Source organism: Rattus rattus, chromosome 1 (assembly GCF_011064425.1).
Source record: "Rattus rattus isolate New Zealand chromosome 1, Rrattus_CSIRO_v1, whole genome shotgun sequence".
NCBI lineage: Eukaryota > Metazoa > Chordata > Mammalia > Rodentia > Muridae > Rattus > Rattus rattus.
The window spans coordinates 213,115,892-213,142,131 of NC_046154.1; the positions used below are offsets into that span (position 1 = coordinate 213,115,892).

At 44.9% G+C, this 26,240-nt stretch overlaps 1 protein-coding gene across 1 annotated transcript in view; it reads right to left on the reverse strand.

The window, feature by feature from the left end:
• The window catches only part of Dpys (dihydropyrimidinase), a 74,779-nt gene that overhangs the window by 6,153 nt on the left and 42,386 nt on the right, over positions 1-26,240 (reverse strand). The window contains exon 8 of the mRNA XM_032890828.1: positions 3,193-3,400. Within this exon, the coding sequence (XP_032746719.1) occupies positions 3,193-3,400 (208 nt within the window). The remainder of the gene's footprint in view (positions 1-3,192; positions 3,401-26,240) is intronic.

Here is a 26,240-nt window from a genome sequence, read left to right on the forward strand (position 1 = left end):
CCTTACATCTGCTTCTCAGAGGCCGAACTGATGTCAGTGACCGAGGACGGGACAGAGATGGACAACGTGCCTCTTGCAAGCCAGAGCCAGCTCCAGCAGATGCCCGCTTTGATGCTTGCTAGCCATCGATCGAGGGAGTCAGGACTGTGTGGAAGGTGGTGACAGGAGCTAAATGACTTCCTCACACTACCACTGTGAGAGAGGCACTGACAAAGTGTGATGTTGGGAATGGAAAATACCCATTTCAAGGACCCGGTCAGCCATCTGCTCATTTTCTCTTATCTAGAAGGGAAATTATGCTGCCGAGACGAGATACAAGCAGTTTAAAGCTGCGGCAGCGGGATCCTGAAACCATATATTTCTCCAGGAGGTGTCTGATTCCTCTCTAGAGCACAACGTGCCCACATTCTCCAACCCTCCAGAAAAGGTTGCAGTTGCCTAATAATGGGGAGACAGGGAAGACAGAGAGAGAGAGAGAGAGAGAGAGAGAGAGAGATCTCAAGGAAGGCTCATATTTTCAATTTTCATTGAAAATTATTCTTATACTCTAAATACAGAAAAGTCCAGGGATAAAATGCATTTGAAATAAAAAAGCTTTTGTGTTTGGTAAAAAATTAATAACATGTAACTTCTCCGTCAGGAAACTTGAAATATCTAAGTTTCTGCTGTTTCGGTCTTTTCTTTTATTTCTTTTGTTTCTCTTTCCTTCCTGTGAAAGCTCTTACTTGAGTGGCTTTGAATGCAAATTTTAAATACTTTTTTATTGAAAAGTTATGGGAAAGATTAGCTGCCCGTATTCCAAAATAATAATTTAAAAAAAAAATTGCCTCCCCTTCCCTTCAGATTCATGCCTTGTATTTGTACTTAAAAATTTTTAAAAACACTTTATGAGTATAAATATTTTCCTGCAAGTATGTCTGCGTGCTGTGTGCATGCAGTAGAGCATGTCAAGTCCCTGGGAACTGGAGCTGCAGATGGTTATCTCTCACACAGGTGCTGAACCATGGCCGCAAAAACAGCGATGCACTCTCTTAACTGCTGAACTGGCTCTTTACTTTATTTTTATTTTTTAATCACTATGTGTGTGTCACATGGGTGAAGGTGCCCATGGAAGCTAGAAGGCTGCATCAGATCCCTTAATGCCTCTATGGCTTCTCTCCAACTCCTGAACAGGCTTCAGTTCCTTGAATATTCACCTCACTGTGCTGTCACAGTCAGCCTTCAGGAACACTCACTCCTTAAATGTTAGAACTGCTTCCTCTTAGCACACAAAGCATCAGAAAACTCTTGGTGTCCTCACACTTAGCACTTGTTACCTGCCAGTGTCAACATTTCTAAATTAGCCCCACAGCAAACTCAATATCATCTTAAACACTGGCAGTGTAGGGTCAGGGAGTAGCTCAGCGCAACAGGGGCCTAGGCTCTGTTCTAGGTGGTCCTCACCATGAAAAGATGGGGGGAGATAAAAATAGATTTGTGGTATTTGGGAAGAATTTAAAGTATTTAAGAGCACTGGTTTACCTAAGCAAAACTTTAGTAAATTATTTGAAAAGTGGAGACATTTTGTGTAAAGGACTCTGGGTGTCCCTAAGTCAAACAAAATCACAATCCCTTAGATCAGAAATCAAAGAGGCCATAAGAATTATACAAAATGAGGGCTGGAGAGATGGCTCAGCAGTTAAGAGCATTGACTGCTTTTCCATAGGTCCTGAGTTCAAATTCCAGCACGAATGGCTCACAACATCTGTATGCCGTCTTCTGGTGTGTCTGAAGACAGCAACAGTGTACACTTATAAATAAAAATAAATAAATTCTTTTAAAAAAGAATTAAACAAAACAAGCTGGAAACCAGAGAAGTCTGGGGGGGGGGGGGATACATATTTGAGAAGTGGGAAGAGGGGAAGTTCCTGAAGGAAACCATGCATTTCAAGGACTTGGGCTGGGGGGGCCCGAGGGGTGGGGGGTGGGATGAGATCATGAGTGAAGCCTGCTGGGTAGAGAGCAGAAAGCATGTCCCCGGAGGCCACCACCAGCTCTGGGTGACTTTGTTAGTGCAAACTGAGAGTACAGAGTTGCCTCCCCACCTTCAAAATACAGATTGTAGATTTTTCCATCTAAAAATTTTAAAACAGTATTTTAGTCCATTTCGTGAAAATTAAAAAGAATTTAAAACTGTATAAACTAAGCATGAAAAACTCAAGCTAAACGAAGACGAAATACTTTTTTTTTATAATATAATCACTGAAGGGTTACAAAGATTCCTAATCTTTGTTACAGAATCTGTTATCAAACTGAGAAGTCAAAGAGATGGGAGTGACCTTTATTAATTCTGGCATTTCAAACTCTGATTTGAGGGTTAAGGTGTTTAACTTTCAAGTGGAAAGGCAGACCCTAAGGATGAAGGGACCTTGCTCTGGCTGTGCTGCCAGGACATGGGGAGGCAAGGGAGAGAACATATTCCGATCTCACTCCCTCAAACGCCACCCCTGGCGGTTACCCTCGGAAACTTCCTTGCAGATTTTTAGCTAAAGATAACACATTTTTTATGGCGCAACTGCTGCACTCATCATAGTGTGTGGTCAGGTAGGCCACGCCCTCCACAGCAGCTCCCAGCCAATGGCTGGTGCCATTACGAGCTAGCAGCCTCCAGAGATAGCTTAAAGATTCTCCCTGAACAGAACCCAACCTCATCTGACCTGTGTTCCTCACTTCCTGTCTCCTTGAACTGCATTTTTGCCTCTCAGCGTTTCCTCACGTCCCTTAACTTTCTCTCACAGGTGTCTCCGACAAACCCCACTCTTGATCCATCTGGATGCCTGCGGCGTGGAAGACCCAGACCTAAATAAGGGCGAATAGGTTGCTCAAGGCACTACCCCGAAAAAGAAAGTGGAGAAAACTTTTGACACACACACACACACACACACACACACACACACACACACACACACACACACACACACAGACACACACACACACACACACACAGACACACACACACACACTTGTCTGCAAACCTCCCGCTAGGATTTCTTTCATTGAAATCTGGAATGTGCCTGTTCTCTTCTGGTCAATCTTGACACCCCAGGAGCATGTTAAACACACTCTGACATAGTGCAACCTCCATAACAGTAAATAACAAACATGCCACCCAGGGTGAGTGGACCGCACTGGTCACTGTGGTGGTGCGCTCACCTGGTCTCGCTGCTTGACTCGTTTGTAAATGAACTCAGCGAAAGGTTGTCGAGGAATAAACTTCCCGTGTCCTGCTGTGACGTCGAAAACGCCTGCTTCATACACCACTCTGCCTCTTGAAATAGTCACCAGGGGCACCCCATGGCAAACCATGCCCTCGAAAATGTTGAAGTTAACGGCCTGATGGTGTGTTTTGGCTGAGATCGTCCTGTGTGTGTAAAACCAGAACAGCCTCAGGTCATCACTGCCTCATCGGTGACTACAGAATGCTACAAGAGTGCTGACTTGGAAGGAAACTTAGTCAAAGATCAAGGATTTATCTAGAACCAGGAGACTTCCAGAACAGAATAGACCTCGGACATTTTACTGCAAAGTTACCATATTCTTGAAGAGGAAAACCCAAGAGACCCCTCTTTACGGTGACAAGTGGAGATAGACTGAGGTAAGACAATGTCTGCCGTATTGATTTTTAAAAAGCATTTCAAAGAACAGCATCCCCATCCGACGTTTTAGTTACAAGGCATGCACGCACAGATGAGCAATCTGGCTCAGTTCTACAGGATGTTGACGATAACAGATGTAGCTGATGCTCTCAGTACCCTGTCCCAAATCCCATTCTCACTCCTGCCTTCCGGGGAAACTACTATTTGACAGTTATTAAATTGAACTTGGTAGTTACCAAGGAAAGAAATACATTTGGAAAGATTTTCCCCTGTTCAATGACAAATGAGAAATTCGAGAAGAATGGGAATAGATACATTAAAATAACCACTTAGCATTTTGTATCACATTCATTATCAACCCCGGTAGCTTATTTTAATTTTACTTTTTACAAGGACAGATAAAACTTTGTATTTGCTGAGGGCAATTTGTTATTTTGATGTAAACAGTATGAACAGACTAAATGGCTAGTTAACTGATACATTACCCCACAGAGCATTTTTTTTGCTTTTGCAAATAATACTTTATATCTACCATGTGAATGTTTCTCTATTGTAAAGACCCAGGAGTGAAATTGCGGGTCATATGGTCTTTGCAAGCTACAAGGAAGGCTCTCACAGGTGAGGGAATGTGGAAAAGAGCACTGCTGAGGGCAAAGAAATACAACTATAACCAGAACTTCACATACTGAGCAGGACAGGAGGGCTGGCCCAAGCGTCTAGTTACTTACGAAATAGGAAAATGAAGACATCAGCTATAGACTGAGTTATGGTGAAATGTGTGTTGGCGAGGAGAGATTAAAAAGAAAGAAAAACCAACAAGGAGTCAATCTAGAGGAAAGCCAGACTTCTAGGTTAAAGTGACATCTGTGGCCCTTACAGTGTGTCTCAAATATTCCCGCAGCCCGGGCACCACCCTCCTACCATTCATGGCTGCAGTTCTGTGTTCTTGCTGTAGGATGCTGCATGAATGTCCGTAGACTGCAGCTTTTGTGCTCTAGCACTCCTGGGACCCTTGCTTCTGCTGCACCTGTCAGATCAAGGCTTCTTGAAGCCTAAGAATGAAGATTAGAAGTAAAAAAAGTCCCAAGCTTTTCCCAGTTGATAAAATCTAGCAAAATCAAGCTTAAAACCAAGCCTCTTTTTAAAAAGCAATTTAAGCGGCACAGCGCTCTCAGGACAGAGGAGGTTGAAGGCGAGCTGTAAATGCCTCATCTAAGAAGCCCGTTTCATTGGAGGACTCAAAGGACAAATGGCTTTCTAAAAAGATCACAAGGGAAGCAGACAAGCCCTGTCTTTCAATGGGGCAGATAAAAGGCTTATAATTGATGAAGGATTTAGGACCAAGAGCATCTTTTTTCCTGTGAGATCTTTCTTGTAGGCCCAGTAATATCCTACAATGTTGCAAGTTGGGACCTGATTCACTCGGTGTCTTCAAGATGTTTAAGATGGACATTTTCTGACAAGACAGAACGCTGTTAAGTTTGTATTGCAAAATAAATGAAGTCCAGCAGTCAAAACAAAAGTGTTTGAATGGATGCTTTGGAGAGGTGGTCTTCTGAAGAGGGCAAAATGGTTAAAAACGCTCACTGATGCGAAGGATGGAGTTCGAGACCTGGAGGACGTGGACACACCATCTCTAAGCCAGAACGCCATCTCCAACTGACAACCACTTGCAAATAAAAATGTAGTTTTCTCTAAGGAGATCTCAGTGAGGAAAAACAGACTACGCTTAAGGGAAGGCCATGTGTCCCGCCGTAGGCGGCCACCAGAGAATCAACCCGCAGGCGTCTCTGAAGGGGTTTTCATTGTACAGTGTCGTGTCTGGTTTTTCTTTCTTTTTCAAATTTTATCTTATTTTTATTTTATTATATACTTTTCTTCTCTCCTTTTGCCCTGCAGGTTCTTCGTCTATGTATCATGCCCATCAGTGTGGAGGTTTTATGGGATTTCTGAGGGTGGAGACTAGTGAGTCTCTACTTCAGCGCTTGTTCCTTGTGCCTTTTCTTGGGCTTTCTCCCTTCCGTTTGTTTATTTTGTCCTATCCTGACATGTTAGTTGTTTTTATCACAGTAGAGAATAGTATCATATAGTATAATACAGTGTAGTCCCGTAGAAGCCTGTTTCTTTTCTAATAAGAGACAGAAAGAGGGTGGATCCAGGTAGGAGACATGAGGGGGACCTGAGAGGAGAAAAGGAAGGGGACACCATAATCAGGACATATTATTTGAGGGAAAACATCTATTTTCAATAAAAGAGAAAAATTAACGCTGATGAGATATAATTAATTTTAATAGAAAAGAGGATTTGAAGGGGAGTGGAGAGATGTTTATGGATGGGTTTAGAGGAGAGAGATATAAAATTTTGCTCTCAAAAATATTTGTCTGTACTGAAATGGCTCTGTGAAGTGAAGGAATGGAAGAGAAACCAGGGGGAATTTGAAGGCAGGAGTCTCTGAAACTAAGGAACGCGTGCTAACGGCGAGTTGTTCTATGCGCAGTGACCGCCATTACAATATTGTCTGCCCTGCTGGAATGCTGCAGTCTAGCAACTTCCCACTGACTTCCATAGAACATTTGACATTTGTGAACGATGAGAAGTCAGAATATTCCAGAGAAACAAAAACATCTTACGTTAAACAGAGAGAAAACAGGCCACTGAGTGTATTTACACCTCTAGAAGTGAACCGCGTGCACCCGTGGGCAATTATGAACGGAGGCTGAGGAAACGGATGTGAAGGGCCTCATTCGAGCACTGATTCTGTGAGCTGGGCTGAGATTGTTAAGAGGCGGCTGACTCGGAAAAACACCAAATCAGCTTTCTCTGCTTCACCGAATAAAGGACGTGACTCTGATCTTTCTCACCCGCAGGCTTAGCGAGAGAGAGGGACAATTAGATGCTTTCTTCTAAGGAAGGCACCACAGAAATGCAGTCACACTAACACGTGACGCACATTCTAGGCTTTATCACCAGCAGCTGAAGGAATTGCTTCCTCTTTCTCAAGGAAGGTGTCTGACAGGGTGTCATCGCACCCAGCGTTTCCCTTCCAGTCAGAGCAGCAATTCTGTGGTTCTCGTCACATGTCTGCATCTCTGTTCTCCCAGCCCTGAATGCCTCCTTGTCACTTCTATCCCCCTCCCTCTGCCTGTGTTCTCACAAAGACATGAGAAGTGGGAGGTTGGTTGCTTTAATTATCGCACAATGCATACGTGGAACTGAATGTCACACTAGATCCCGTGAGCAGCTACGATTGTTCCGAATGAAAGAAAAAAAGAGTGGATTCTAGAATCCAACTCTTGTGCTCTGGCAGAACTGCTCATTCTTCCCCTGTAGACTCCAGTTCCTCTGAGTTTCATTTTGTTTCATTTTTATCTCTGCACTTCTGGATGTGGAAACCAGGGCCTCACTGTTTCAGTCAGCACCCCACCAGAGCTCAGCTCCAATCTATTGGGATCTCTTGAATCGTTTTGAATCTGGCTCTTTTCCTACTGGGTATATACACTCTAAGTCATAGACCAGGTCGTTTGATGCGCATCACACAGTAGGTGCTTTATAAATATGAAATGGCCTAATAGAAGGATTTCAGGGTGTTTTTCCTGCTTTATTTCCTAACCTTGGTAGCCTGACTCTGTTCTGGAAGCAGAATGTTGAGTTAAATAGAAAGTGGATACACAGCCCAGGAGTTCTGGTAAGCGGTGCGAGTTAATTAGTAATCAATAGGAAAAGGTGTCACAGCTATTGTCCCCAGTGGCCTCTTGTCCTTTACATGAAATGGGTTCATCGAAGCCTACAATACTCGGTAGTGGTAGTATTATGGACACAGGTATGAGCTCAGAGTCATTCCTGCGTTCCCGCAGTGTTGATTCTGATGAGGAGCTGTTTAAGAGCTTGCCCAAGGCTCACATAGTTCAACACCTAGAGACAACAAAGGGTAGGAAACACTTTCACCTCAGGAGGATAGTCTGTGCATGTCCCTGCTGGCTTAGTTACTCTTCTGTCTCTGTGATAATTCAAGGGAGGAAGCAGTTACTGTGGTTGCTGGGATGTTGACAAAAATCTTCCTTTCACAGCCTCTCAAAAATATAGATCTGAAGTTCTACCTGAATGTCAAGTCTGGAACCACTGAAAGCTGTCCCTCTAAGGGGCTCAGGACAGACCTGAGTGTCATGCACGGTCTTCTGGCCTCACCCAGGACTAGTGTCACAGCACTTGGAAGAAGTCCTGTCCTTCTCCAAGCAGCTCCCTGTGTCTTTATTGCATCGACAGGTGACACCCTTCATGGGACACCCCTCATGTGACATCCCTCATCCTTTATCGGTTTCCAAAAGAGGCTGCCTGCACTGTGAAGGTCCAGGTCAGACTTAGAATCTTCTCCGCCAGTCTGGTTGGTCTTGTGTCACGGATAAGTGGACAACATCCTAACACAGACGAAGGGGCAGTGACATGCATGCCCTGGCTTTGACTACAAGGGCCCCAGTCTAAGGTAACTCACGGTGAAGGGAAGCAGACCAGGAGACAGCTGGAAAAGGCCTTGTGTCTTTGCCATACATTCTGCTCTTAGGTGGGAGCCACCACAGGCTTGGAGTTGGGGTTCAGGGGGAGTGCTGCTGTACTATCCCTGAGCAGTCTTCTCCCACAGAGTTCCAGGAGTCCTTTAAGAAACCTCTTTTCCTCACCGGAGAGAAATTTGGTGAGGAACCAGCCAGGCTACTCGCCTGTTCCCTAACCAAGAAATGGAAGGGCATGTCTTCTTCCCCAGTAACAAGAAAAATTGAAATGTTTAGAAAGCACAACCACACACACGCACACACACACACGCACACACACACACACACACACAGACCACACCCTGTTTTAGACTGTCTTATGATACCCTGGGTCTCTCAGTGACTGAGCCTTAGAGTTCCCCTTGGCCTTCGGCAGACTATATCTTCACATCAGTAAGCATAGTCGGTTTCTGTAATCTGCTGTCGAAGACTGACGGGGACGGTGTGTCCTTAGGGGAACAACTCATTTAATGAAGTCCTATGGACACTGTCACAGTACAATTCACAGCAGCCAAGTTGCAGAATCAGCTCCAGTGCGCGTCCAGAGCTGAAACGATCCTTAAGACCCGGTACCTACGTGCAATGGAGGATTATCCAGCCATAAAGAAGAACAAAATACTGTCATTTACTACTAAATGGATACAAGTAGAAGACGCCATGTTAAGTGGAGTAGCTCAGCACAGATGTCTCACGTCACCTCTTAGATGGGAAGTTAAACAAAATGCTGACCTGAAGACAGAATAGTAATTATCAGAGACTGCAGTGGTGCAGACAGGCAGACGACGAGGCTCAATCTGACCAACGTGGGCACATGTGGAGTGTAGGAGACTTTACGTCAAATACTATTTATATGTACAATTAATTCATAGTACATTTTTTAAAGAGAGAGAGAGAGGGGGATTGCAAGGATATTTTTGAGGCAGAGTTCAAACGCCCTGAGTAGAGATTACAAGCAAATCTGCCTCGGGGATAGATATGGATATGGACTTGCTGACTTGTGAGCAGAGGAGAACTGACGATCAGGTCCTTTTCCAGCCTCACAGACATGCAGAGGATCTTGTGCACATCCGTCCATCACATTGCTGACCAACGGCTGTCCCAGCTGCTCGGTGATTAACACCCTTCTTTCCCTGCAGTGAAGTGGGCTGCTGTCTTCTCATTAGCAGATTGACAGGGAACGTGTTCTCTCCTGGCCACTGAGCAGGGGGAAGCTGACCTTTGGCAAGCTCCCCCCCAGCCAGTATCACAGGAGTCACAGACAGGTCTCACGATGAAGGGGCGTCACCCCTGTCTATTGTGTCCCCGTTATGATTTATACTATCTAAAGCAGATGATGCCCACAGGGAAGCAGAGGCCTCAAAGTGGCTTCCTGACAGTCAATGGCGCTCTATCAACCAGTCAGCAGCCTGCTTGTACAGATGAGATCACTCAAGCAAAGCTGGCCCAGGCAGCAGCCCCGCCTCTGAGCATCCCAAGAAAACAGCCTGGAGGAAGAGGCATTCCTTAGAGCACCGTGGGTCTCCCAGACCCCGGGAAAGTGACTTGTCTAGGCATTCTATTGTACTCTTTCTAGATCCTTCTTTTTATCCATGGTATGAATGGATCCCTATGAGATTGCCAGGAGAAGCAAACTGCAGAGAGAAAGTCAGTACAACCCTCTCAGTGCCATTAGCGGCATCCTCATTTCTCCACGTGATGATGCCTTGAGTACTCAGCGTGAAACAGGAATAGTTCACTGATACATTTTCCTATCACCTAGGAAGGAGATGCAGTTATTACTCCTGTGCTGCAGGGGAGGCTGAGGCTTAAAACGAATTAGTGTTCACCCATGCACATAGCCTACACTCAGGAAGCAGAGGCATGGGTAGGAGTTATTGTATATATTATATGATATGATGAGTTATTGTATATGTTTTATGATAGGATGAGTTATATACATTATATGACCTTGTGTTTTTGGCTTCAGAAGCTGAGCTCCTACCACTGAGAGAAACTGCCTTGGGGAACCCAACAAAAAGTGGACAGTTTGCTGGAAACATTCTTCACCCCCAGAAATAAATAAGAAGTCAGCTCCTGTTCATCCTTCCATGCTTCTCAGTGAGCTTTCTCTGTGGTACCAAAGGACTCCAGATGTTAGTAAAATTTCCTTTGCCGGAATTGGCCAGTCATTCTCAACGTGACTATAGCACAAGCGTTTTGCTTTTCTGATGTATGTTCCAACTTCTGTCAGCTCCATGGTCTCAACAAACTATGTAAATGGAGACCGGAGTAGGCAGGTCTCTGTCAGTGCCAGCTGGTGCCACCTCAAGTGCATAGTTGTCATTAGCAGAGCTGCTCTCACTGCACGAATCAACCTTCTTTCCATATCAGCGTCCCCCGGAGAAGAAGATGGGAATCACTTCAACCACATTATCAATCTAAATGGAACAATGGCTTGGAACCTGACTGATACTCATTGATGACTAGACATTTAAGGCAGGTTCCTAAAAACACTGCCCTCACACTGACTAAGAGGAAATAACTAATCCTGAGCCCTGCTCTTTTGCTTTAGACTGAAATATAGGCCACGGCTGGTGGTATAGATCACAGCAGCATAAATAGACACTAGAAATGTGGGGTAGGTCCTGTGTCCTTCACCCCGTGTACCTCACACAGCAGTGAACATCTAGAAGGAATTTGTATGCATGCTCATTTATATGAAAGTAAGTTATTAGCAAAATGCTGTATTGCTACTTAACATAAATACTGCATATTTTAATCACTAGCTTGCAGAAAATGAGAAACTAAAAATAATTTAATGTTGTGAAGAAATAGGAATTGAATAGCAGTATGCAAGGAGGCACATCCTATGAATACTGAGCAGGTAAGTGCTTAGAGATGAAGGATGATTATTAGGTTTTTGAAAGGCTAGTCTTCTGGCCTGGCTAGTAAGAGTTAGAAATAGCTTCCTGGGGTGGCATGTGGAAATGGCCCTATAATTTTGTGACTTTCCTGGGAGGCCCCTTCACCTTTGATAGATGACATCTCTTGACATATTCCCCAGGCACAGCCCCAGAGGGAAAGGGTTGGGTTCTTACACAGGAGGTGACTGGGATAAAGCCATGCAGTGCCCTTCTTAAAAGTACTCTATGGGCCAGGCTCCTACAGAAACAAAGATGGGAGCAAGAAATAGCTGAGGGGTTCAAAAATTCACTATTCTGTTTTGATGGAAGAAGACGACCTATTTTTCCTCCACTCTCACCACAGAAGACAACCCCCCCTCCAAAGAAAAAGAAACAAGAAGAGGGAAAGAGCAGATGGGAGGAGGGGAAGAGGGAAGAAGAAGAGGAGGAGAAAAAGGAGGAGGAGGGAGGGAGGAGGAGAGGAGGAGGAGGGGAGGAGGAGGGAGGAGAAGGGGGGGGAGGAAGGAAGAAGAAGAAGAAGAAGAAGAAGAAGAAGAAGAAGAAGAAGAAGAAGAAGAAGAAGAAGAAGAAGAAGAAGAAGAAGAAGAAGAAGAAGAAGAAGAAAGTTGTTAGTGAGCATACTTGCCAACAGAGGAATGCAAGCAAAGGGAATGCAACAGGTAGAACCAGCAGATAACCACACCTGTGCAGATATCCATAGCCATGCAGGCAACCACACCTATGCAGATAACCACACCTATGCAGACAACCACAGCCATGCAGACAACCACACCCATACAGATATCCACAATCATGCAGGCAACCACAGTCATACAGATAACAGCACCCATGCAGGTAAACACATGCAGATAACCTGAAGCTAAAGACTTGGGGGAAATCCACAGAGGGTTTGCAGCAAAGAAAGTTGGATAATGGGTTGGAGAGAGACTATGGCCTCTTCACACAGCTCCAAGCGCCAAACATGATCTCTTTGTTTCTTTCAGACAATGGTAAGGCAGAATTTTGGTGAAATTACATTGGCTGTTGGTCATCTACTGAGTAACAATAGAGTTCCAAGTTGTGATGGTTTACATATGCTTGGCCCAGGGAGTGGCACTATTAGAAGGTGTGACCTTGTTGGAGGAAGTGTGTCACTGTGGGGCGGGCTTGGAGACCCTCCTCCTAGCTCCTCCTAAGATGCTGAGTCTGTTCCTGACTTCCTTTGGGTGAAGATGTAGAACTCAGCTCCTCCTGCACCAGGCCTGCCTGGATGCTGCTGTGCTCCCTCCTTGATGATAATGGACTGAACCTCTTAACCTGTAAGCCAACCCAATTAAATGTTGTCCTTTATAAAACTTGCATTGATCGTGGTGTCTCTTCACAGCAATAAGACCCTAATTAAGACTTTAGATTAATAATGTTTTGAAGTAAAACTTAACACATTATCTCATTCCCAGCAAGCATAGGATGGCAAAACTTTTAGCATGTCCACTAAGGCTGGAAAATCTTTATCAGGGAAGGGACTCACGGGACTCAGGACCTTGATGGGTCCTGGGAATGGAACCGGTGGTCAGCTTAGCAGCAAGCCCCTCCACTCGCTAAGCCATCTAGGGAGAGTGTTACAGAAGATCCTGAGACCCCCCCCCTCCATAAGGACACATCACAGGCCAGATATAGTGAAGGTCTCAGTGACTCCAGCTGCCATGATTTAAAATGGCAGCAGGCAACTCTAACCGGAGCAAACAGCTGTGCAAGAGCCAAAGGTAGGACTCTGAACTCTGGGTAGAAGAAGACTTCCATTCAATAGTGAAAAGTTGCTTGTTTAAACCTCATTGCAGGCTGTGCACACTTAACAGGAAACAAACTGAGACAAAATACTTATACAATATGCAGGTGCCACCTTATGCTAATATGTCACCTTAAATATTAAAAATACCCACAAACCCTCGCTAGCCAGCATCGTTGAACCATATGGCATTAGCGGGGTATACTCATCTCACTGGAAGCTGGTTCTAGCCACGATACCTCTACCTATTCTCTAGTCCCAGCGGTGGCTACCCTCCTGGCTCTCTGTCACCGAACCCCGTTCACATTCTCTAATAACCACAAACCCTCGCTACCCAGCATTGCCGAGCTATATGGCATTAGCAGGGTATATTTATCTCAATCAGCAAAGCATCTACCCGCTAAGCTCCCAATCTCCATCCCACGGTACTGTCTGAGCCCAGCAGCAGCCACCCTCTTGTAACTCTCTCTTGTTGCTCACTCTACTCAAGTGGTTATAGTCACAACGCCCAGCAACCCATTAAAATCAAGACTCAATAAGTTTGTAATTTAGCTATCAGATTTATCTCAGTAATTTATCTCAGTAAATTTACACTCCACAAAATGTCCGCACAATTAACTCACAACCAACTGATAAAGATATAAACCGCCCACCTATGATAAGACAAATTGACCTAAAAAATCCATCCCTTAAGAAATATTCATAACTACCGGTGGCCATTTAAGGCCACACGGATCTGGGTCGTCCTTCTCTGCCTCCATCTTGATTTTCCTCCTTTTCTCCTCTCTCTACCCTTACCAAAACTTTGTCTCCACCCCCTTTCTCACTGACCAATCACAGGCCCTGCCCCATCCAGTGCCAGCCCTCACCTACATAAAGACAACAATCTACACTTAAATATTTCTCTGCCCCGTGATGACTATTCAAACACCAACATTCAGCTTTAAGTTGACGATGCTACTTATAATCCAACTGTCTAACCGTTTCTTTAGACATTTTAAGCGTGCAACTAAGAACAAAAGAATGTTTTCTCCTTTCTTTCTGTTCCTCTCTCCTTCCCTCCCTCCCTCCCTCCGTTCCTTTCTTTTCTTGAATCAGGGTCTCTCTCTGCAGCCCTTGACCATCTCTAACTTGATAAGTAGCCCAAGCCAGCCTCTCTAATCACTGCTTCAATTGCTGTTGGAATTCTTCACTGTGGAAAAACGGTCCAAAAGGCACAGAAGGCTTCCTCCATGTCTCAGTGGAGATGAGGGTGTCAGAGAATGGTTATTCAGTGTGAGGGATCTGCAATCTCCAATAATTAAGCCACAGTTGGTCAACTACAGGTCCTGGTCTGCAGCCCAAAGCTGGCCAGCAGCCTGCGTCTGTCAAATAAGTATTATTGGTACGCAGTCGCCCTCATTCACTTAGAAGTTACCTATGAATAGTGATAGCAGAGACCTGCGGCTCACGGAGCTCGCAAGAAGTATTTGGACACTCACTATTTTTTTTTTTTTTTAACTTTTCTGATGTTTTAAATGTCTCCAGGGGCAAAAATAAAACCACACAACACACTTCTGGTGGGTGGAGGATGAAGATTAAATCGTAGCAAGTGGGAGAGCCACCCAAGGCAAAAAATGGCAAGTAAGACCGGAAAGAGATAAAGAAAGGGAACTAAGAAAAAATAAATGAAGATGAGAACACTGAGGAAGGCAAGAGCAGCAGCAGCTGTGATCCGGAAGTCATGGGATTAGCAGCAACTTCACGTTCTAGGCATTGACCAGCCCCTGTGAGACCCAAGTGGGTGCATGCACATGGCTTTACTCAATAGCCCACGTTACTACGTCCCCGTAACCAATGGAGAAGTGGAAACCTACAGAGAATGAGAGCCTTTGTAGGAGTCACTCAGGATTTGAGTGACAGGACTAGAAGCCAATCACAAGTAGGTAACTCCTCCCACTACCACAGGTCCTGCTCAAAAACAAAACAAAACAAAACAAAACAAACAAAACAAAACAAAACAAAAACTGGACGCTCTTCCGGCCTTGGAATGATTCTGATCGTAATTAGCTGTTTTCCAGCTGGTTGGGAATTCAGAGACAGGTACTCATCTCTGTCTTCTGCCTGGTGCATTCTAGCCTTTCATCCACCCTCCTGATGTCTCAGGATCTCTGAGGCTCTGTCAGAACCCACAGCACAGCCTGAATCCCAATTAGCAATCCACTATAGATCTTGAGCTTGACCCAGACCAAATGGCACCTGCTCCTAAGAAGCATAACTAATGAGCTGCTAGCTCCCGGGGCATCGTGGGAATGCGGCTCTCAATCAGGTACAAGGCTTCCACGTGAGGCAAAGATGGGAAAGCTAAACAAACAACAAAAACCCTGTAGAAATGCAGACTGCCATCTGACTCAGCTTCTCCGTGGAGCGAGCCCGAGGGCAAACTCACCCAGAGCTGAGATGGGAAGGCAGTGACACCCAGGGGGGCATGAGGAGTTATCTGTCACAGCCAGATACTCTGAGATCCGCTGACTTGAACAGGCTGGGGAAATAATAACCTAGCTCATGGGGTGGCTGAAATTCTGAGCGCTGCTACAGAGAATTAGTGTCGAGCAGCTCCCTGGCTCTACAGAGCAACTTTGACTATAATCATTCTCTCTGGCTGATTCGGGCACTGAGGCAGAGAGAGGCTATGGTGTTCACCCCGCTCAGTAGCTGGGTGGGGTTACTAGCCAGACAGCCCATCCCCAGAGACCACACCTTCACCTGGGACAGTAGTGACCTTTCCCTGACTGCCCTTTGGGGAAGGCTGAGCCCTCACAGTGTTAACTTACATACACAATGAAGACCACCTGGCCTGCTTTGACGCTCTTCACTGGTCTTCTCAGCTGTGTGAACTGGGAAGCACTCCATCTCAGGACCCTCATCCTTGAAAGGGGTCCTTGAAGTGAATGTTCAGCTGGATAATGGCACACACGTTTCAAAGCATGGGGGTAAAGGGTAGTCATACGTTTGTCGTATAGCTGTTTCTTCCACATTAAAGAATTCCCTCATGGCCATAAAGGAGGGGCTTAGCTCATGAGGCTCCCAAGAAATGTATGATGCAGGAAGTTCATGGAACTTGTAAACTTCAGAAGCCTCTCCCTCTACCCAGAAAACACTTGGTATGGAGAGAGGACTTTTATAACTTCTGGTAATTACACAGGAAACTCATGGTACAACATCCGTGAGTCCTCATTCATGCTGGGATACAGGGCTTTTCAGTAATGCAGCTCCTGTGAGTAGCCCCTCACAAATCCTCCTGAGAGTAGCCCCAGAAGATTCATTGCTTCACTAAGCTAGACTTGGGCGTAATCGTTTTGTTGTCCTGTCATTGGTACACTCTTTGCAATGAAAATAGGAGATGAAGTTGTCTACTAAGACACTGAGTGGCAGGAAGGCGGGGCTCAGACCTACCATGCTCACCCTGCCCTGCATCTTCCTTCAGGTGCTGTGGCTCCTGGGCCATGCATGTGTGCTTGGGTCCAAGACCAGTGGTGTTACACCACCGAAGACACATGAACCACGGGGCTCACTGTCTCTGAGATCCCTCATACTAGGGTTCTTCTTGTCCTGCTTTCTCCTGTCAGCCCTGTCTCTCTCCATGCCAGCACCCTGCCATCTGGACTTCAAGCTCCAGCATCAGATACAGAGAATGAAACTGCAATCCCAGCCAATGTGGAAGGTCAATCTTACCTATATGTGTGAGAAGTGTATGAATATACACAGAAAGACAGACAGACAGACAGATGCGCGCACACACACACACACACACACACACACACACACACACCCTGACGTATCCTAGATGGTTTATATCTGGTTCTGTTGCTCAGAAGGATCTTTCTCTTTTAAAATCTGAAATGATTCACCTTTGAAGTCACTTGTTTTCCTTGCATGTACTAATAGCATCTCCATGGTTCAAAGCATAGTTGAGGCTGTCTCTGATGAGTGTGATAACAAGGTTTAGTTATGGCTTCGACTTACCGAATGCTTATCTATGAGACTCTGACGTTAGAAGTGAGTCATACCCTATTTTATTTAATCCTCATTACACTGAGGCGCAGGAAAACTGGGTCAGTCACCTCTATCCATAAACTGGAATCTTTGTCACTCAAACATCAAGAGGTCAGCCATAGTATGTCACTTCCTGCTGGAAGTGACACTTCCAACAAGTCTGGAACTAAACACACCTGAAATTCTTCCCCAGATCTTTCCAGAAATGCTAGGGCCCCTTAAGAAAAAACTAGGGGTCAAAATATACCAAAAAACAAAACAAAACAAAACAAAACCATCTTTGGAAAAGATGTTTCACCTATGAGGGTTTTTTTTTTCTTTAAAAAGGAAAATATACTAATGTGCATAAGCTTGAATCTAACGCATTTTCCCCAAAGAGGTCGTCAAAGACAGCATATCGCCGTGCTTCACTTCATCAGACCTTGCATACAAAATGTTCTCACAAGGACCAGCGAAGTGATAACTGGGCAGAGGAGAAGTGGTGGGTTTGCCCTGTATTTGGAAATTAGATGCTGGTAAATTGAAAGCAGGGCAACACCTTGGGTCTTTTATCAAATCATCACTTGCATCATCAAACCTTCCTTGTCTCTTATTTCACACAAGTGAGGTCAGGTTGCTAATTAGGGCTATGATTTACCATAGAGGAATTTGGCTCTTAGAGCTGTGAAGGATCTTAAGGTGACTGCTTCACACCTCTGGCCTCGCAACTCCATCTATGTGTCGGCCCCGAGATCTCTGTAATAGGTCTCTGTAATAAACCTCGCCTTTGCTTATTACATCCAAAATGGTCTCTCTGTGTCTGGAGTCCGCGATTTCCCAAGACTTGAGTAAGGGTCTCTCTGCGTGGGATCTTTCAGCACCACTGTACTTATCTCTGGCTTCAATTGTAACAAAGCATGGAGTGAAGGAAGGTGGGGAGAGAGAGAGGGAGGGGGAGAGGGAGAGAGGGAGAAAGAAGAAAACAAAACAAACTCCATGTTGGTAAAGGAATGTAGCCAAGTCTTAACTGTTAATGAGTCCCCAACCAGCCTCTCTCTCATCTGTGCACTTATTGCCCACCTACTGCATACCCTGCAGGCACTGTTCTGGGAGCTGAGGCTGGGCCAAGAACAGAGGAAAATCCCTGGCCCTTGAAGTTGACATTCCATTCTTGATGTTTCTGAATTAAAAAGAATTTCTTTGCTGTAAACAGGATTCTGACCTAAGTTAAAGAGCAAGATTAGCATTTCAATGATAGCGATGGGCGTGGCACCTCATAGTTTTACCCTGAACACTTTCCAGGGACCACAGCATTTATGTCTCAGAAACGTTGGAGAGCTTGCAAGAAATGGGATAGAACCCTGTAATGACGATGATGATGATGATGATGATAAACAAAAACAATAATAAATTATGTTATGCAAAGAAATAGTAACAGGCATGAATTGATATTCCTCTATAAGAAAAAAAAAAACAAAACCTGGTGACTAATAAACGGAAAAAGCACTTGGCTTCATTAGTGCTCAAATATCAGCAATTTGCAGCTGAAAGGTAATAATTTTTACATATAAAAGAAGCAAGAAGTGGAAGGAGAGAAACCGGTTGTGCAGCAGCATGAGCAGATTGCTAGGACGAGTCTGCTGTTAGTAGTTGATACAATGGAAACAATCAGAGGAGCTGGTTTTAAAATAGCAAAACTTTAAAAACTGTAAAAGGTACTCATTACCATGAGCCCAGAAGAGGGACTTCACAGAGAAGTGTCAGATAATCTTCCCCGAGGCCCCTGCTCCATGCTGTCAGGCTGTGCTCCTGAGAATCAAAGGGTTCTAAGATATATTTGGATCACCCCCAAACTATATAATGCCTCTGCACAATGTAGCATCCAAGGGACATTCTGGTGACATTGTGGTCAAAATAGCACCCGGCAGACCTGTCTGTGAAAGTGTGGGAGAGAAAATGAATTCGACAGGGATGAAGCCGTGATTGACAAGCCAAACTGGGATCCTGGGACCGCTGTTGATTTTTCTAAGCTTTGTTTGCCTCTAGGATTCCACATGTACATTGTGTCTCCCTGCCAGCTTCTGAAACTCTAGAGCTGTCAATTTTTTTACCCACGATGATGACTGCATTGATGTTTCTTTCTCTGCACACCCGATTTCCTTCCAATATTCACAAAATGATGATGCTATTGTTATTGTATCTGCATTTTACCGAAGGGGGAAAAAACCTACATTTTACTAAGGTCAGGGGAAACTTGACAAGTGCTGCTGCTGATTCTTCTCTGCCCAATTAGGTCTTAAGTTAAAAACCTGCCACTGGATTGTGAGTGCAGTCTGTTACTGTCACCTGGTATTTACTAAATTATGGGTCACAAATAAACATCAACTTCTCTTTAACCTCATGTCCAGTGTTTCGTCAGTTTCTTGGAGAGAGTTTTCCCTGTTAGGGTGAGAGATAGAGTTTTAAACTAGCTTAAAACTCAGCAACAGGATCTGACTCAGGAAGACAGATGGTTAAAAATGCAGGAGGACTGGTACAGACTCACTGACCCTCCGAATGTCACCGGACGTGAGTAAATGAATAACGGGTTCTGTTCTGCCCCTGTGATGTTTGTTCAAGCCCCCATTGTGCCCTACAGATAATGTTCCAGCCATTGTGTCCTGCAGATAGTATTCCAGGAAACCAGATGTGTTCCAGATGCAGATGCCTCATCAACTCTGACAAACATTTACCCTAAAGGACAGGAATAAAGATTTGTTCTCAGGAGAATGCTTGACCTTTCCCCTGATTTAAACCCTAGAGTCTTAAGAACAGTCCTGTGACTTTGAGAGTTTCCCCTTGTGACATTTTTGGTATTTCCTTTGGACATCCCCTCATCTCCTGGGGCCTGTGACTTCCTCCTTTTAAAAGCCCTTCTCCCAGCCACTCGGGGTCGACCCCTCTGTCTCCTGCATGGGATACGTGTCCACCCAGAGCTCTCCGTAATAAACTTCACCTCTACGCATTGCATCAAGATGGTCTCTCGAGTGTCTGGGGTCCGCGACTTCCGAAGACTTGAGTAAGGGTCTCCCTTCGGGGATCTTTCAAGGGAAAAAAAACAAAACCAAGCCCTCTAAAATCAATTCCTCTTTCTCTTCCCTTTTCATGGCTGCTGAAAGTGTTTACCTTTTATTTTAAAACTAGAGATTAAGCCAAGATCCTCCTGCATGTACTGTTAACATTCATACTGGGCCAGTCCCTTGCCTTCCTTTCTGCTTCTGTGTCCTGAGACCATCTCCTCTCACTGGGAGCCCAGACAGTGCTTGGGCTCACTCTTATGCGTCAGGCAATCCTTGAACTTGAGACCTCCTAGTCTCAGTGTCACACCATCTTACAGACACCATGCGTGGTTCTATCCAAACCCCATCAACTGCCTCCTGCAACTCTCACTGACTCCAATCCGTCCTACACATTCGGCTGGCTCCCTAAAATATGATTTAGTCAGGCTTCCTTAAATGAGCTGGGCATAAGACAAGCTCTCAGGCCTTGGACCAAGTCATTCTCATAGGGTGACAATTTGCTACCATTAATTCACAACCTGGGGGATTTCCAAGGACATGGGAGTCCCATAAAATTGGCAATGTCCCTGGCAAAGCAGGGTATAACGTTAGTGCCACAACACCCTCCTGGTCTCTTTTACTTTGCTACCATGTATGCCATGAAAGTGTCATGTAATTATGTAGTGATATGAGGAGAAATGAGTGTGCCCTGAAGTCTCAGGCATTCGAATATTTGGTTCCCAGTTTTTGACACTGTTTTGGGAGGTTTAGGGGGTGTGGCTTGAGGGAGGGAGTATGTCACTGGGGTTGGGCTTTGAGATGTTAAGACCTCCTCCTCCTCCTCCTCCTGGTTCTCTCTACTTCATGCTTGTAGAAACAGCTGCGAAGTTCCTGCTCTGCCTGCTGCCTCCCCACCACAACATATCCCTCTGAAATTATAAGCCTAAAAGACCTCCTTTTTATAAATTGCTTTGGCTACTCTGTTTCACAGCAGCAATGGAGAAGTAACTGATACAGGTGGTAAAGGATGCATTTAGATCAACTCAAACTATCACTTGAAAACGTTCAATCACTTGAGCTGTATCATAGAATTCCTTCTACATTTGATTCAGCACTCAAAGCCCTTGTCTGCATGAGCAAGAATAATCCTAGTTTCTCTTCCTCGCCATCTGTACCTCACCCTGCAGTGTCTTTATGACTCCTTAGTGTATCTCTCCCAGTCTTCTCGTGGAGCCCTGGCTTCCCCACAGTGACAGTGTGTCTGCTCTCTGTTTTCAAACCCAGAGACACCCTTGAGGATTCTCTTGATCCTGTACCCTTTCCTAAGCACAAGCCAACCTTCTGTGGATTCACTGCAGATGAACACAGCTCAGAATTATCTTTAGATCATGTTTCTCCCCATCAGGATTCCTTCCCCATCTCCTGCACTAAGGTGAATTGTTTCAGTTTTCCCTTTGAAATATTATTTATCTTTCCCCCATTTGTGCCTTGTCTGTCCCATTAACACACACCTTTTTTAAATAACAGGTATTACTCATTACACTTATGTCCTCCACAGTGTTCAGAAATCACACATAGTGAGCAGTGAATCTGTTTATAGCCAACTGCCAGCATTCTTTTCCCTTGCCATGTGGAATTTAATAACCTTCTATACTGATAAATGTTCCATCTTAAAAACATGGACAAATTTGCCATTTCATTGTTGTTCCTTTGGAAGCTTGGCAGGAGAGTAGAGTTGAGAGCAAAGTCAGGATTTCCTGATGGGAAAGAAAAGCCAGGGGGCAGGTGGAGATAAAATATAATGGCAAAGTCAAGAAGCTACATGTCAAAAACCCAGAGAGGCAAAGAGCATTGCAAACACAAAGATATCTAGATGAAGAGATTCACGGGAAAGAAAAAAATAAAACAAATCCATCTACCTCAGAAGGCAGGCAGAGAAACCCCAGCAGACATCCGTCCCCTGCTTAGGTGCCACACTCTGCCCAAGAGGGGTGGCCTACTGACCTCTGCACAGGGTGTTTTGTCAGGGCTCTGGACAGATGGGAAGCCTCACTTCTGGTCCAGGGAGGTCATATAATCACAATTACAGAACTAAAGGCAGGCCTGGTGAACCACTGAAAAATTTCCTGCAGGCAACATAATCACAGCATGAAAACCAGTATTGATCGATTTGCCTCCCAGCCAAAGAAAAATCAAGTTAGACAAAGGAAATTAGGCAACAGGTTTAATGTGACTCAAGTTACAGTGATCAAATAAGTCTACCCTGCCCTGTCTTCTCCCCACGCTCTCTGTGGTGTGTGCGGTCACTCTTTCCTCGGGAAGACACTGGGTAGGTGTTCTGGAGGCACACAAACTCTTTCAAATTGGAAAGTCGACTGCCTTCTGGTGTCCAGAGAAGCCATGCTGCCTGCCGGATGTGCTCTAGGCCGGGGTCCAGGCACCCTGGCAGGTTTACAGGGATCTGTGCCGTGCCTCAGCCAAGTGAATTCTTATAGCCAAGGACAGACATGCCGTCTGTTGCCTAGGAGCATAGGGGAGAAGCCTTGGTCTCTCTTGCATCAAGAGTCTCCCTTTATATCTATCAAGAGTCAGGGACTGGAAGGGTCAGTGTAGGTGTTTGTTCAGGATGTGCGTGTCTGTAATCAAAGACCTTGGGTTTACATGTCTTGGGTGTGAGACAATACTTTGAAGATTCGCTGTGTAATTAGAACAACAAAGTGGATGCAGACTCAAGAGTCTGAAGGTGAATGTTTGCTTCACAGGGAACAGGAGAGGGGTCCAAACTCTCCAGGCCCCCAGAGTCCATTTCTGTGAGTCTGGCCTGGTTGATATGGGCAGGTAGGAACTACAATTCAAAAGACATAGATTGGCAAACGTTTCTATTGTGTCCCCACTATGTGCTTGTATATTCCTACTCTGTGTATGAAGTTTTTGTACCTTCATTTATCCCCTAGTCTCTAAGCTCCTGATGTCTGTATCTTATCTATTTATTTATTTATAATTTTATCTGTACACAGTGTGCTTGTTTGAGACAATCTTACTTTCTTGGTGATGCTGGGCATGGAGCCTGGGACATCGTGACCTGAGGCAAATGCTGTACCAGGGAGCCACAGCTTCACCCTGGGTGTGTGTTTGTTTGGTTTGGTTTTTGTTTTGTTTTTTTAAATGGGTTGGGCCATGTTGCCCAGATGATCTCAAACTCCTCCTATACCCAGCCTCTTGAATATTTGGGACTATGACTGTGCAGCCCAGTTGTCTGGCTAGATGTTTTTCTGATCAGTAAAGCAACGAATGGAATCTCAGAGACTGTGAAAAAGAGCTCTTGGCAGCGTGCTGTTCAGAGCCCAGACATAATCCTCACAAGGGTGATGTCTTGAGTGAATGGCGTCTTTGTCTTCCCTCACCAGTAAGCATTGCCTTTCCTACTTTAACTATGCAGACTCCTTCTCTTGCTCTACATTAACTGAAGATGTGAGCTTTTGGTATAGTTCCTCATTTCAATTCAGCATGGATAGGCTTCAGACATTCACATGGGATTAGAAGCCGTGAACCATGGTTTGACTCTGAAATTTCCTCTACAAGCTCATGTCTTGAATGCTTATTTCCCAGCTGGTGGCACTGTTTGCAGGGAGACTGTGGAACCTTTTGGTGGTGGGGCCTGGCTCACAGAAGTAGGTCAATAGGGGCCCAGCCCTTACATGTTGTAGCCTGGCTTCTGGTTCTTTCCTTCTGCTTCCTGTACCACTGTGATGTAAAGAGCCTACGACAGGCATTGCTGCAGCTGTGAGCTGGGCTGCTTTGACAAGCCTCCTTCTCCACGACGAGGACTCCCTAAAACCGAGCCAAAAGACAGTCTCTCGCCCTTGTTTCCACCACACGTTCTGGTCACAGAAATTTAAAACACTAACTAATATGCTATGCCCTGGTATTTCTTATTGAACTATCACAGTTATTCTTAACTTCATTCTTCCAGTCTTGAGTGAAGAGAAATTTAGATAACTCTAAAAAAGGAACAAAACAGGGGTTGAAGCAAAAGACAGAAGAAGGTACAACCTCTTTGCAGACCCCGATTTTACAACTTGGGTGTAAAAAGTGTGGTTAAGCTTTATGGCTTTTCCCTTCTCCTTAGTTCATCCACCACTGGAAGGGCCAATCTATTGGCCTAAGTGATGGAATGAGTGGACAAAGGACACATTATAGTACAGGAGAAGGAAATGTCTGTGTCCAGAGAGCACTAGGCTCTCAAGGACTAAACAAACAAAGATGGGTGAAGCCTTCTGCCTCTGGGCCCAACTGAGCTACAAACTCTAGACTTGAGACTCTAAACCTTACTCAGTTCTGTGAGTCTAAACCAGAGTTTCTCAGACTCCAGTGTGTATCCTTCTCCACGTGTGTATCAGAACCCCTTAGGGCATGTTCAAACATGAAGAAGCCAGTGTGGGATAGGACTTGAGAATTCACACTTGGAATAAATTCCCAGTGGTGCCATGGTTAGTCCAGGGACCTCTCATCTATAAAAAGCAAATAAAGAAACAAACAAAAATCTTAAACTATGAATTTCGGTGTCTTGTTCAAGCCACTGGGAAAGCAAACAAGCAAACAAACAAAAAGCGTTACCTTGAAATACTCAGTCTCCAACTACCACTGTCATAGGTTCTTTTCCCAGAGGGAGTGCTGTGTGTTTGCCGGCCTTTCTCCAAAGCCCCTGTAGGAAACCATGACTCTTTCTGCACACTGCAAGTATAAGGTCCCTAGGATTCCTATTAAGTACTAACATCAAATTTCCTATGATGCCTATGGACTCCTTTTTGTTTCCTCCATATCCGAGAACCCATGTTGTCAGGGTAACTAGGGAGAGCTAAGAGTGGCTCTAAGATCTACAAAAGCGTCCATCCTGGAATAAGCCACCATAATGCACAGGTTGGTGATAGCCCCTAGCCACTGGCTGTAGACCATGGCTTTTATCAAGGGCAGCTTTAGGGATGAAGACAGAAATGCCCGGATTCCTTTCTTCTTATATTTTTTAACTGAAAAAGAAAAACTATAAAATGTGAATCTTGAGATGGGTCCAAGAGCTGGTAAACAAAATCCAGAAGGGAGAAACACACACACACACACACACACACACACACACACACACACACACATCTGAAAGCACATATTTGCTTTTGGTAGTCCAAGGCTACTAAAATCTGGTTCATTCACTCAGCAAATAATTATCGAGCTCCTGACTTTTCCTGGAACAGTCCTGGGATCAAGGCCAATGTGAAGACGTAAAAACACGAGTGTGTACTGGGTAGGAAGGAAATAAGGCAGGAGCTTAGCCGAGCCTGTGCCTCTTACACAGCATCTTTGGACCTGAGGCTTTTGCCTGGTTTTAATGCTGAACCCAATCCTGCTTGCTCTGGCAAAGGGAACGGCTCAGGATTGCCTGGTCCCTGAGAGTCAACACTGACTTGCTTCATTTTTATCACGTAAATAACAGTGCAGCCATTGCTAAGAAAGCCCTCAGAAACCATTTCTAGTTCACTTAAAAGGTTCAGTTGCATAAGAACATGTTCAAATAAACAACGTACAATAAATAGTGGTTAATATTTCACCCCGTGTGTTATCAGGGAAGCTGACTTTCTTCCCATGAAAAGTCCAGACTTAAGCATCTGTCTTCCGAAGGCCATAAAATAATCTTAGGTGATGGTTTGAACGGCTTCACTCCAAATAACTTTTAAGAGGCAACAGCTCTTGGGGGCACCGAACCATGGTTTCGTCAGGCTGTCCTAGACAAAGAGAACTCGGCAAGCTTCTCAGTTTCCGTCTTTCTCCGTGGAAACTGGAGGTGTCAATGAAATGGAAGATGCCCTGAGTGAAGTATCACTCTCTTACACTGTCTCCATGTTATAGAGTGAGTTCTGATGGACAGCTATGGCTAGCCACAGCTCCCACCCACCCCACACACTGGGCCTGCTGGCGTGTGGACACTGCTGTGTACCGAGTACACATTGTACTCGGTGTGTGAGCATTGCTTACCCATAAGCTGAGGACTTGTGTACAGCATCCTTACAACAGCAATATTGCAAAACCAAAACTAACCAAGTAGCATTCTTAATGTCACAACCAGCTCAGAAAAGGCAAAGTTGTTAGTCGCAAACCTTTTTAAAGAAAAATTTTAATAAAAACATTTCTTCTCCCACCAGGGCATTACTACCCCAGTGCCCGAACAGTGGGCTGCATTTGGTGTGGATCAACAACAACAACAACACTCATACTTCAACATACTTCACTATAATTACCATGCACCGAGAAATTGTCCTGGGATCATGCACATCTGTAGTAACAACTGTGTG